This window comes from Malus domestica, chromosome 15, assembly GCF_042453785.1.
Source record: "Malus domestica chromosome 15, GDT2T_hap1".
NCBI lineage: Eukaryota > Viridiplantae > Streptophyta > Magnoliopsida > Rosales > Rosaceae > Malus > Malus domestica.
Window position 1 is genome coordinate 48,301,994 of NC_091675.1, and position 13,928 is coordinate 48,315,921.

General features: G+C 35.1%; 1 protein-coding gene across 7 annotated transcripts; it reads right to left on the reverse strand.

Annotated features, from left to right (window-relative positions):
• Nucleotides 1–327: 327 nt before the first annotated feature.
• Nucleotides 328–13,562, reverse strand: LOC103401987 (probable ubiquitin-like-specific protease 2B). 7 transcript variants are annotated; one of them, XM_070813177.1, is made up of 17 exons: nt 13,165–13,562; nt 11,557–11,891; nt 11,365–11,452; nt 11,208–11,257; nt 10,532–10,726; nt 10,369–10,444; nt 9,589–9,694; nt 8,256–8,312; nt 7,533–7,664; nt 6,045–6,245; nt 5,899–5,954; nt 5,727–5,820; nt 4,988–5,078; nt 4,075–4,194; nt 2,787–3,212; nt 1,194–2,063; nt 328–1,148 (listed from the first exon to the last, which is right to left on the reverse strand). In XM_070813177.1, exons 1-17 carry the CDS (start codon nt 13,304–13,306, stop codon nt 837–839), a joined length of 3,351 nt encoding a protein of 1,116 aa, XP_070669278.1. In that variant the 5' UTR covers nt 13,307–13,562; the 3' UTR covers nt 328–836. The 7 variants fall into 7 exon arrangements, with proteins under 7 accessions (XP_070669278.1, XP_070669280.1, XP_070669277.1 ...); XM_070813179.1 differs by having other exon boundaries at nt 11,557–11,777; nt 13,165–13,525; XM_070813176.1 differs by having other exon boundaries at nt 8,256–8,315; nt 13,165–13,525.
• Between the last annotated feature and the right edge of the window lie 366 nt (nt 13,563–13,928).

Genomic DNA, 13,928 nt, shown 5'->3' on the forward strand with positions numbered 1-13,928 from the left:
TGGTTGAGTCATTAGACGATGCAGTAGTGTTACAAGCTGTATATTCCCATCCACCTACAAGTCGTATAATTATATTGGTAAGTGTTATTAGCACTCCAAAAATCTCATTCTATACTTCTCACAAGTGTATTTTTCTTTCTAAATATAGAAAGTTTGGAGTGTAAAATGAAAAATTTAGAGTGCTAATAACAATTTCCATTATATTATAATTTACTATTTTACTAAACTCATCATCAAGTTCAGAGGTTGGAATTGGATACTTTTTTGAGTTATGAGTAGTGTATTTTGAGGTTGTGAGATCGTAAATTAAAATTATAAGATTAACAATTTGAAGTTGAATTTTCTTATAAATTGACGGGTTTAAAAACTATAGCATTTACAAACCATACCCCAACATTGGTTCTAAGCTGTTGCGGTTCAATTGTGGTTTGGAATTTAGGCAAAACCGCAGCGTGCGGCTTAGTACGCAATTTACATCCAAAACCAAACTAATCCAACCCACGCCTAGCCCTAGTTCAAGCGGAGCTAGAGAAAAAGAGGGAAGAGAATCCTACTCCTATAGAGTATGCACACAACCTCAAAAATCCAAGTAGGCCATGACTTCTCCATGTTTTTTTCTTACCCTTCGCTTCAGCATTCAGCAAGATTTTATCAAATCTCTTTTTTTGGGAGGAATTAAATTCACTAACATTTTAGATTATGCATCCTAGTATCTAACTATTCTTCTCTAAATACATCCCACATACCTCATGTGGCCAGATCAATCAAGTCAAACGCCTAGTGAAATGCCAAAAAGAGCATTGGTGGCCTCACAACTTTCAATCTTCAACAAGGCTTCATGTAACACATTTATCCCCTTCAACTGGAGGTGTAAGCCGCAGCCTTTTTGCAGCACGTTGCTCTAGCGATTCGGGCATCAGAACATCATCAGGCGGCGGACTATCAGCCATTTGAACATCATCACATGAGACAGTCCTGTTGTCTACCATATCGGAGTCTTGATCCATTTGTATGTCAGGATTTTCTTGGCACGAGGGAATTGGAGCTGCTTCCTGCACCATATCATGGTCTTGAGAAGCACCATTTTTGTTGCCATCCTGCACCTTATCATGGTTTTGAGAGCCTCCAGTTTCGTCAACATCCTGCACCTTTTCATGGTCTTGAGAGCCTCCATTTTCGTCACCATCCTGCACCTTATCATGGTCTTGAGAGCCTCCATTTTCGTCACCATCCTGCACCTTATCATGGCCTTGAGAGCCTCCATTTTCATTGACATCCTGCACCAGATCATGGTCTTGAGAACCTCCATTTTCGTAGCCATCATGCTCCTTATCATGGTCTCGAGAACCTCCATTTTCTTTGCCATCCTGCTCCTTATCATGGTCATGAGAGCCTCTACTTTTGCTGCCATCCTGCACCTTATCATGGTCTTGAGAAGCTTCATTTACATTGCCATCATGCACCTTATCATGGTCTTGAAAACCCATATTTTCATCGGCATCCTGCACTACATCATGGTCTTGAGAACCTCCACTTTTTCCATCAATCTTACCATGGTCTTCAGAACCTCCATTTTTGTTGCCATCATGCCCCTTATCATGTTCTTGACAGCTTTCGTTGCCATCAGGGCCTTGAGAATCTCCACTTTCATTCCCGTCATACACCTTATCATGATCTTGAGAACCTTCCAATTCTATAATGGAAGCGCCCTGCATCTTGCCCGGAGCAGAAACAAGGAAATCTGTTAAACGTGTGACGTTTTCCACTGATTGAGAATGGTTTACATCCATTTTTTCTTTCTGGCTCAGACCCAAACCTTCCCCAACTGGATAATCCTCAATGACCTCTATATCTTCAGCGTGGTCAGAGACACACATAGATAGTTTAGGGGATGAATCGGTGTTTTCATTTTCCGTTTGTGCCAAGTCAAAGGAAGTCTCAACGCCATAAGCTCTTGATGTATACGGAATGTCACAAGTTTGAGATGTAATTCCAGTTATTTGCTGAAAACCAGTCTCTCCTGTAGGCAAAAAAGCAAACTGCTCTCCAGTTTTGGTGTCTTCCTGTTATGAAACAAATGGTTAAGTGCAAGTATTGCAGTCTCTTAAATGAAATCATGTAAAACAGGTATCCCTTTATAATATGTTTTTCTTTTGTCCTATACAGTTCTTTGCCCATAACAGAACCCAAAAAAAAGTGTACCGGCCTGTATCACAGGTCTACATAAATCAAGGATTTCTGAATAATGACAGAAATGATTCTCAAAGCATTTATTGGTTAAAAGAAAATTAAAATAATAGATATATGGAGCATTGATCCTTGAATTGAAAATATGTGAGTAATGGTTTTTGAACTTGTCACAACTTGGACAAATGATCCTTTTGGGTAACTCCATTAGAACTTCCATCCCTTAACTCCTTATAAAATGTTTTACCCAAAAGGACCATTGCTACACGTTGTAACATGTTTCGGGACCAATACTAACAGGTTTTTAGTTTGGGGACCAAGGCTCCAATTGGGTGTCAGACTAATACTCCAATTTCTCATAAAAAAAAAAGGAAGATCATTTTAAAGTAATTTTTAAGCAAGAGATAAAAAGAAAACCTATAACATGGCCCTTCCAATACCTCTCTCTCCCAAACACACACATGCACTAAAAAGCAACACCCAAAAGAACTTCAAAACAGCCTCAAAAGTCAACACTAGTCATGCTCATGCTTTTCAATCCCAACTATCTCATAGTAAAACATATACTGTTCCAAACAGAACAAGATGAGTAATGTTACCTCCAACAGTGGTACAGCTCCATTAAGACGGCAAAAAGATGACTTTTGGTCAAATGATTGATATTCTCCAAATAGTGAATTTGGGGTGGCTCCTGGCTCAAAAAGTTCCTGGATAACAAAGCCTGCATCTTTAACGCACTCAGAACTCCTTAGAGAAGTTGAGGATAACAGAGTAATTTCAATCCCCTGGCCTGCTTGAGAACTTGACATATTTTCTTGACAAGCTATAGCAGGACCACATCTTCCTGAAAAAGATTGCACACCAGTTTCATGCTTGTTACATTCTGGAAACTTAGCCTGGTCTTCATCACTGGAAGCCGCTGAAGAGACTCCCCGACAACGATCTTCAAGGAGCTCAAAAATTAACCTTTGAATAAGAGTACGCTTCAGAGATGCCTCGGACGGAAGAAACCAATTTGCATTAAGCTGGCAACAGAAATTGTGATTATATATAACAAAAACTTGAAACATAAAGCATGCAATTAAATTACAGGAGGATCATATTTAAAAGGCAACAAGAAATAATGGGAAAAGGGTACATGAGTTTTAAGCACAGAAACCCCATTTAAAGTTCCAACATTTGCATGTAATATCTGTTTCGGTCCCAATTCATTATTAGGCAACAGAACCCAAAAGACTTTCTATTTGAGAAAAAGAAAATCCTACAATCTTCGGACGTGATGCATGCTAGAATCTGTAAAGCAACATACTAACACAGATATGTTTGCAGAAGCATTCAAACACTTGGCATTAAGGACTTTCAAGAATTCAAATATACACCAAGTAATTGTTGATATGTTTGACTTTTCATCCACCAATTAATAGGAATACATGCAAATGAAGGCTTAAAGTATGCTATCTTAGTTGGGTTTTCATCCAGCAGTTAATAGAAAGTAAGTGCTCTCAGTCATTTGTCTTTTAAACCATGAGATTTGCATCCAATGGCTTTGAATGTGCTTTGTTTCCTCTTAAATTGCTTAGTGATTGGACACTCCTCCATATGTATGCAACAAATTAATAATACAAACGAACAAGAGAACAATATTTGATTTTCCCCTCAGAATGGCTTCCAACAAGCATTCACAAGCATCACCCTAATTTGTAAAAAAAAACAACGTACGTACACAACCCGGTGGTGGGCGGAACAATTTTAAATATTAAACATTAGGGTTGAATATCAGATATATAAAATTCACATGCCACATCAAGAATTTCAACAAAGTAAACGGTAAAATTTAAAAGACTTGGTTAAATTAAGCAAAAACAAAAGACAAAGTAGACCACTTACAAAGTTGGAAAACTTGGTTATTTTGAAAGGGCTGAAATGAACAGGAGCATCTGCCAAAAAGAGCTCCAAATAGTGGAGTAAAAACAGGCCACAATCGAATGAATTTTCCTGTTGCGGTAGCTAATAAGAACATGAACCAGTGTCAGAAGCTAAGAGTAACATCAGGAAAAACTATTCAAAACTTCTTTATCTAAAACCACACCTAAAAATGAGGAAGCAAATGATAAAACTTTAAAGTGACAAAAATTATCTCACGAACAAAGAGAGCATATATCTATTGCAGCAACACAAAGACAGAATGATCACAAATGAAGATGCACACGTGCATCTTAGCAATTCCATACATCTGATATTTATTTATAAAAAATTAGACCAAAAGGAGAAGAACATTTTAGTAGGTTTTATTGTTAAAAAAATTATCAATTTACCATACTGTATCTAGAACCTAACCTATAATGGTTTAGTGCATATATTTAATACCAGGCAATCAAAATAATTCGGCCCCATAAAAATAAAAGACAATCTTAATATCCACAAATTTCTTTATATATGTTTCTTTGAAAAAAAAAAAGGTGGTTTCAAGATAGTAATGCCCTTCACTTAGAAAACAACCTACATGGAACGACTACACCGCCACTTGGCATCCCGTGCCAATGAAACAAGGACATTGGACAAAAAACTTACACAAGTAGTAGCACTTTTTAATAAGACAAGAACGGTAGCATTTATATATGATAAATCAAATTATCTCTACTTCAGTGTCCTATGAAATCATTCTTCCATGTGGCCTACTAAACCACAAGGGTAGTAAGCATACACAACAATATGATCATAAAACTCAAATATACCCAACTAATTCAGGTTCTTTATTGTTTTCCCTCTCTAAAACTGTTTCACTAGACTGGAGCAATACCTCAAGTGGGACAAACCGCAGGTTGTGAAACTTTGATGAGATTTCTTCAGATGTCTCCTTTTTCCTTTCTTTCCACTCTTCCCACAGATAACTATCATTTCAAGATCAAATTTTGAAGTCACAATTTAGAAACACACAAAATCAAACCATCAAACAGAAACACACAAAATCCAATATTATCCCATTAAAAAACTAGACAACCCATATCTACTGACTTGACAATTGTCCATCCTCCCAAAAAAATAACAAACTTCAACCTAACTTAACGCTTGTATTATTGATCCCATGGTTATCTATATCACAATAACCACACTATTTCTAATGTCATTAAGTTTTCATATAATTAATAACAAGAGTCAAGAGATTATGTGGTTAGAATAGTATTAAAAGGATATTGTGCGTGTCCAAGGTCAAACATTTCAATTGATTTAAAATTGTCATTATTCTACCAATCAAAGGGAAGTTACAAGTGAAATGACACTCTTTCTTATAGTTAATATTTTGTCCAAAGTAGATCCTGTCACATAAATTTCATATTTTGTTCTTTTTCCTCCTTTGGTATATTGGAAGCATCTAACCCAAATTCTCCAATATCTCACCCACTTTTACAGCTTCAACCAAAATCCCAACTGGCTATTCACTTCTTAAAAGTCAAACTTTGCATGAGAATACATGAATAGTTAGAGAAATCCGAAAAGGAAGAACTTCAATAAAATTAACTTTAATAGCAAATAGATACCTTTGAATTAGATTTTTCAGACCCGTATGACTTCCTTTGATAGAATCCATGTGTAAAATACAAGGTACTTTAAGTAAATTTCCTGAGTCTCCACCTGAACATAGCAAAAGTACATAAATGACAGGACGAATAATAGTTGAGATGCGCATTGCACAATCAAAGAAAAAGTTACCATTATGTTTAGGCACTTCACCAAGATGGCATATGACTATTAGGCTCCAGTGTAGACTGACATTAAAAAGCACAAAAGCCACGTATCAGCACTCCAGAAAATTGAGCATATTACAAAAGTCAAAAAGTTCGGTCAAAGGGTCATACTTGAAGTTTATAGGAATGAAGATGTAATCCTTTTCAAATAAATCCACTTTCCTCGTCCATTTACGAACTCGTTCAAAAGCAGCTCTGCCATCAGAAACACTGGATGGATCTTTGTCCAGGTCAGCCAGCTTCCGAAAGAAAAAACTATTGAAAAAGTGGTACCTAAGCCGTTTCTCAGGTTGAATCTGATTCTTCAGATACCTGTCAATAGAGTACATTTTAGCAGGTGAATTATGAAACAAATTCAAAACCTACAATCACATTATAATTCTAATTGCTAATAAAGGCAATAGCAATTAGCATTAGCTTTGTCGGGCCTTAGCATTGTCTTTTGGTAATAGCAATTATAATTTATTACATTTTCAAATGCTGTTTCAAACTTCAAAGTATTAGTATTTCAATGAACTTAAATCATTACATTATGGACTCTAATTATCTTGTCTTTAAATTCATTAACGGTTCATAAAATGCAGAAACATCAAAATTAAGAGTTTCTCAACGCTTTCATCTACGATTCCCATGACCTATATACCAATTTACCTGAAATATATTATTTATTTATATAGTCAGGCAAAAAACGTATAGCAATTTAAAAGTTCCTATAAAGCAAACCCAAGGGTTTTGTTGAGGATGGCGAGGATATTGATGGTAGAGAAGATTGATCCAGTGTGGGACTAACCAGATGAAAGAATTACAAAGTAAAGATAAATTTCTGAAAGTAAGGACTCGTTTGATACCCATGTCGTTTTCTAGTTTTAGGATTCATATTTTCTTCATAGAGGAAGAAATCTATATGGAGGAATAAGGAATGAAGAAGGGTGGAGGAAGGGAGGAGAGAGAAATGAAGATCAAAGTAGCAATAATTATAAAAGAAAACATACTACAATCGTTTTCAGTTTTTTGTTTTTGATTTTCACTGTGTACTTTGTTCCACTTTTTTCCGACCATCCTTCCTCTACCCTTGCTCATCCCATTTTTCATTGTCTTTCACCTATATTCCTAACAAAAAAGTGAAAACTAAGTTGCTCAACCTGAAAATAAAACGGTTATCAAACTGGCCAAGTTGCTTAACTTGCTTTATTTGCTGACCCCTAACAACGAAATGATTATTAGTATGTGATTATAGGCATTTGTTTATATTAAGGTATGCAAGAGTCACTTGAACACAAATAAATACTAAATTAGCTTTATTTATTAGTAAAATCATGAATTTAATAGTAGTTATATTTTCCTTTTGAATGATTAAGAACTATGCAATTAAAAAATATATATAGCTATACAAAACCATTTACCTTAACAAACACACAAAGTTCTCATATCTCATGTGTGAGAATTTTGACATTAAACTCTTATTAATAAAACTAACAAAACCAAGTCCCAGAAATAGATGTCGTCCATAATGGAACTAAATATTCAGAACCCCAAACATGCAAGTTTTTAATATCAAGAATATAAATTATGCATGTGACCGTATCCACGCAAGCTTACTTGATATAGAAGTCAATAATTGTATCATTAATAAATGTCTCTGGCTGTAAGAGATCAACATCTCTCTTGCTGATGGAAACAGCATCTGAGTCCCCTTTTGGATATACAACATCTTCAAAAGGCTCATCAAAACTGTATAACATTTGAAATATGTTTAGAATACATTAGAAAACAACACCAAGAAAGAAATAGGAACTGAACTGTAAAAACCAAATCAATTCTACCATTTGGTATATTACTAAGCAACATAAACGCAAACAGTTTCCACCAGAGTCCAACTCCATAAATACTTATAGTTCCACAGGTGGTAACAAGAAAAGGGACCACATAAAGTGATTTTCAGTCTCTTTAAATTGATCCTTCATCTGTTTGTTGTATGAGGCAAAACTGAATGATGGTATAGCTAATGATGGATTTTGGGCCACGGATATGAGCTAAAGTTAAAACAGCATACATCCACATTACGTGATACCGAGAAACAAAGAGTTCAATACTTTATCCAATACTCACCATATAAGTGAGAAAAGAAAAGAAAAAGAAAGACTAGAAAGCATAAGAACGGTAAACAATTAAAGAACTCAAAAGGACAAAACAAAGAATCTGAAAACAAAGAAAGGAAAAGGAGGGTTAAGGAAACATCATTTAACTAGTAATTATACAGAAAGCAATCTAGTTTGTATATCCATAGTTACATAGAAAGGAACTAGGATCATTTTAACTCACTTCGGAAAATGATGCCTCTGTCCAAGTGAATCCTCCTCATCTGTTTCCGTGTGCATGCTACTTGTATCAAAATGGGAAAAAAAGATGAATTTAAGATTGTGCAGTATTACTGAAGTAAAATAAACTAATTTAATACATAATACACAGAAGAACTAGTACATATTTTACAATTGTGGCAAATAATTCACCAAGGAAAAAATACAATCTGAATCCAGACAATTTACCTTGCATTTCTAAGCTAGATATATGTGGACAGAGAGAGAGAATATGCACAAACAAAAATTTCACCACAAATGTACTGTTGAACCATTCTAATTTGCAAACCACTAACAAGACACGCAACACTTATCACCACAGAAGTACACCATCCTTTTGAAGAGGAAAAACAACTGGACACTATGCCCAGCCCACAGCAGTACAGCAGCATGGTTGAACAGATACCGTATAAATTAAATGCATACAAACTCAGCACTAATGTAATAAAACATAGTTATAAACCAAGAGCCTTAAGATTTAATGTTTACTGAGTTTCTTTCAGCATAAATTCTTATAATAAAACCACAAGCTAGATGGTTCACTTCACACTATTACTTAGAAGTTCTAAATTCAAGAGTGGACATCAGATGGCTCTCACAGCAATCCATTTTGCTACTGAACTATGTATCCCCTTAAATCTTCCATTGTAATCCCCAAAATTGCCATTTAGTTCATTTCATCTTAACACTAACCCTTTGAAAACACAAAAAAGAAATTTATGATCTTGATGAGATTGAATTTCATTGTACTGACAAAGCGTAAATCTTAAATCATATTACATTGACCATATCTTGGATATTGTTTTAGAAAAGCTGTCTCCAATTTAAGTATGTTGGTGGCTATACTTTTGTCAATGTTGGTACAAACTGAGAGTAAAGAGAAATATGGAACTTTAAATCTAGTTAAGACTATAAAAAGCATATTGAACGTATTAAGGTACAGTAATCAAACATCTGTGCGGAACTGAAAGCCTGAAACTAAGACGACTAAACACATAATATCCTCGTCTATCTCAAGTAAAAATCAGCACAATATCCTGTTCCTTTTACAAAATTATCAAATATTGCCTTTCTATACAAAAGAGAAAAAGGAAACATGTTACCAAAAAGAAACATGCTGTCATTTCCACAGTTCAATTCAAATACAATTAGTCTTAACCGTGTAAGTAGAAGAAAAAAGAAACGGTATTATCAGAGTATACGCCATCAAATTACGTAGCTACTTGGCATAAAGATTAGAACATCAAGAAATATGAATTATATTATTGTATTAGCCAATGCAACATAAACAAACTTACTCATGCAAAACCCATGAATTGATATATTTCGCATTCAAAGACATTATCCTTTCCTGTTGCTTGATCCAGTTGGGTTCAACAATTGCAATCTTCAACTCTTCAATGCCTAGGAGAAGTTTTGATAGCAGATAATGTCAAAAAAAAGAGAGAAGCCACACTCAGCTTAAGAGTTTCAAGTCCCATAAAGAAAATAAAACTATTAAGACACAACACTAACGAGTTTGGACAGAATTTAAACCACACTGTTCAAAAACAAGACTAAAAATCAAGAACTTTATTTTCTTTTCTGAATTACAAAGAAGCACATTTTCCCATATGACACATACTACTTGCTAAAAGTAATCTGAAGTACTTGAAGGTGCATCATTAATACTTGGATTACAAAGTACTAGTTCATCTTACTTATAACACTTAAGTCACAAATATTTTTAAAGTCACATATAGTATGATTACATAGTGTCCTCGCCATAAGACTATATAATGTATACACAACATGTAACCCTAAACCCTCTCTATCAGTGTCCTCACTTCATAGCTTAAACATCATCGAATGAGATCTGAGAGCTTGTATAGAACCAGAGTGAAAATTGACCAAACTTTTTCAGAAGGATCACATTAGTTTCAACAAGTGAACAGCAAGTTAAATAATCTACACGTAAAAAATCTGGTAGAATTTCATGAAAGAGAAGTCCCCCAAAAATACACTTGCAGCACTAATCCCACTAAATGAATGCAAAAACCAACAAAGAGAAAAAAGCTTGTTCGTAAAAGTGCACTGACCAGAAGTATTGGGTGCACTATCATCTTCAGTGGCATCCTTTGCTACAACACGAAGTTTTATCATGACAAATTCAACCTGAATGTAGTACAATAAACTGTACATATTCAATACAAAGTATAAATAGTAAATGGTGACATCCAATAGGAGAGTTTCAGGACTCACTTTTTGAAACCACTGACACTCTACATCAATGAGATCGTCAACTTCCCATTCAGAACTAAAGGTTCCAGGGCATTCAGATGTTGAACCACTGACTTTGAAGCAACTGGGAGAAAAGGTCAACCGAGGTTCTGTACAATAACTATCCCGATATATAACATAATCAGGATAAAGAACAACCGTCATATTTGTATTATCCTGCAAATTATGCAACAGTATAAAAGTCACAACTAAGAAAACCTTCTAATAGTGGATAAACAAAGTATTAAAAAATCTGCACCAAAAATAAAATTGGTATAGAACACTTATTTAGAAGGCAAGTAACATTGTGCACATGAAGAAGATATTTTTTTTCTTCTTTATTTTGTTGCATACACTTATTCAAAGCATAGATAGTGTCACCGAAACATGTTTTGATGGTGCATACTTCAGTCTTACTTCTGTGTTACCTCACAAAATTATTCTTTGTATTTGTGACATGAAAATAAAAAGTACCCATTACACTATTTAGAAAATCACACAGACAACCCCACTTTCTTTCTTGACAGTTATTTTGTTTAAACATCAACAAAAATAAAATACTTCTTTATTTTTCTGTTTTTACAACCCCAAATATGTAGTTTATGTAAGAAGCAATCTCACATGTATTGGACCGCTAATAAAAGAGAAAAGAGATTACCATTTCCAAATCACCAGAGCAATGATATGATTTATAAGAACCCAAAGAATCTGAAAGTGAACAACAAATGATGGTAAGAACACCTTGGTGCATGACAGAAATACCCAAGGAAGGCACAAACTAAGGATTAGCAATCCTCCAATTAACAAGGAAATACCGTCATCCTCTTCAATTTCAGAAGCAGGACTTGATGGAGAGTCACTTGTGCTTTCATCAGCATCTAAAATCATATCAGTTGGCTCATTCTGAGAAAAAAAAGAACACAACAACAAAATTTAGAAAGCATAATTTTGATTGTTAATCTCTCCTTTAAGGATATACTTCAGCAGATAAATGACAGTTGACATACACTGGACAGAGACACTGCAAGGGCAAAGTGTAACTGGCTTTCCCAAGACGATGATGACGTAGCATTTGAACCTCTTCTCTCTGGCTCAGAAACAAAACTTCTGGATCCATGACTATCTAATTTGGAATCAGATTGTTGTTCATGACTCAAACATTTGAATTGTGGTGCAGCATCCAATTCCATATACTCTTTCTTGGTAGCCAGGCTCTCTTCAATTGTTCCTATGGGGGAATGTGAAATAGCATTATCACAACAATGATCACGGTCAACTGAATCAACATTTACGCAAGGGATGCTGCTGATATCTTTTGTTTGAAGTTTGGCTCCCTGGGCAACTAGAAAAATATTTAGATGAATTAGCATAGTTTATACAAAGACACTGATGATATAGATCAACCATCTTTAGTTTTCAGCTGACAGAGAAAAAGAAAAATAAACGCTGACAACCACTTTGTTCGTTAAAGGGTGCTTTAGGGAGATACAAATGTGCAGTACAATCCAACTGATGACCAGTTGCAGACATTTTGTTCAAAAGGGGTTCATAGTCCCGTATTTTCTAAATACTCTTCCAATCTCAAACTGGGATTCCCCAGTTGAGATTGAGGGGGAGTGTTGACAGATGTCAGAAGATTAGTGGCTTGATTATTACATCAAGCAAAACTGGAAGAATCAACACATAAATCAGCATTTACAAAAAGGTGAGAAACCGTTGTAAACAAGGGACTGGAATGCAGATTTGACATACAGACAGACCTGACAACAATGTTACTTATTTACCACATTATGCAAATACACAACTGTAAGTAGCCTACTGCATGCAAACTGATTACTAAGCTAGTTTGGGGTTGCTGTGCTGTGAAATAGAACGCTGTTTTCAGAAGCAGGGGTAGAGCTGCTTCTGCTTTCTGCTGTTTTGGACCCATGATTTTGACAAAAAGCACTCTTTTTTCATTTACCAAACACAATTTTAGCCCCAGCTTTTTTAAAAAGCTGCTTTTAAAATAATTTCAGCAATGCCAAGCCAGCCCTAACTGTCAAACGTTACCATATATGATACTAGGATTATAGGGAGATCCATCTGTAATTACCTAGTTCTTTCAAACATATATCCAACTTCGCCAAACAATCTCCACCCCTTTCTACGATATGATCAACCTTAACTTACAGATTAAACAATGCGGTAACTCAGAAATCAACCACCATATTATCAAAATTTTCAACATTCATATGAAGATGATTTTAAGTATGAGATAGTAAATTGTATACATATCCCAACATTTTAGCACAAATAAACCTGTGAGAATAATTAACCAGAAACTCAAAAAAAAACTTCTTAATCCTACAAAACTATTAGCTTATCGACAAAGATCGAATCCAAACAGGCCAAATTTCCATCGTGGCTCAAACCTTACTAAGTAACAATTTCCAAACGATGAATTATCATAGCAGCAAGTTCCAAAGTTGTAATTCGAAGCATTAACATAAAAATTCCGACAAAATTATTGAACTTTCATTCATTTCACACCAGATTATTTTCCCACGGATTCTCGGGAACCAGACACAGAAATGTAGCTTACTAATTTCAGACATTACAGAAAGCAAACGTACCATTCTGGAGAAAATCGCACTTGAAAATCCGATTGGTATCGAGGCTAGGGTTTTTGAACCTCCCCAAATACTTCCCCTGGACCGATTCCGAGTGCTCGTCCTCCTCGCTGAAGTCGAAGACTTCGAGGCCGCTAGTCTTCATCGCGAAGGTAACGGGTTTGGAGTGGAAACTCGGGCGAGTCAAATTGACTCAGCGAGTGAGCATAGACGGGGTTGTGAAGCTGGGTCAAATCGGAGAGAGAAAGCAGAGTGTGTGAGAGCCGAAGACGAGGGGAGGGGGTTTTTTTCCACGATGAAGCGTGTTGCTTTAAATTTGTAGTTCACCCAATCAGGGACAATTTCCTTCTCTTTTCCTTTTTCTTTTTTGATTTTCGGGTTTGCTCAAGATTTTTTTATGAAAAATCATTTCTTATCAATAAAGAATAAGAAAGTCAATAAATACTTAATTATTAAATTAATCATTACCAACATCATTTAATTTGTAAAATTTATTTTAAAATTTTAGTTTCCTATCATTACCCAAAGTTAAAATAAATGAATATTTTTTACTCATCACTATCTACTATGTTAAATGAGTTTAATTTTTGAGATTTATACAGTGGATAGACATAAATCCCAAAAATAATTTATTCCATTTTGGTTGCATGCACTTTTAATTAAGTAGTTTGGTAGGCGATTGTGAACATTGGTGGTATGAACATAAGCTTAACGTTTTGCTTCGTATGAATTTATGAGATTATGAACTTTGATATGAAATTAGAAAC

Coding starts and splice junctions, on each gene's coding strand:
- LOC103401987 (XM_029094915.2), bottom strand. CDS start 13,306: ATGAAGACTAGCGGCCTCGAAGTCTTCGACTTCAGCGAGGAGGACGAG. Junction 8,316..9,588: donor AATTCATGGGTTTTGCATGA/GTAAGTTTGTTT, acceptor TTTTGATACAAG/TAGCATGCACACGGAAACAG. Junction 6,246..7,532: donor ATTATTGACTTCTATATCAA/GTAAGCTTGCGT, acceptor CTCTATTGACAG/GTATCTGAAGAATCAGATTC.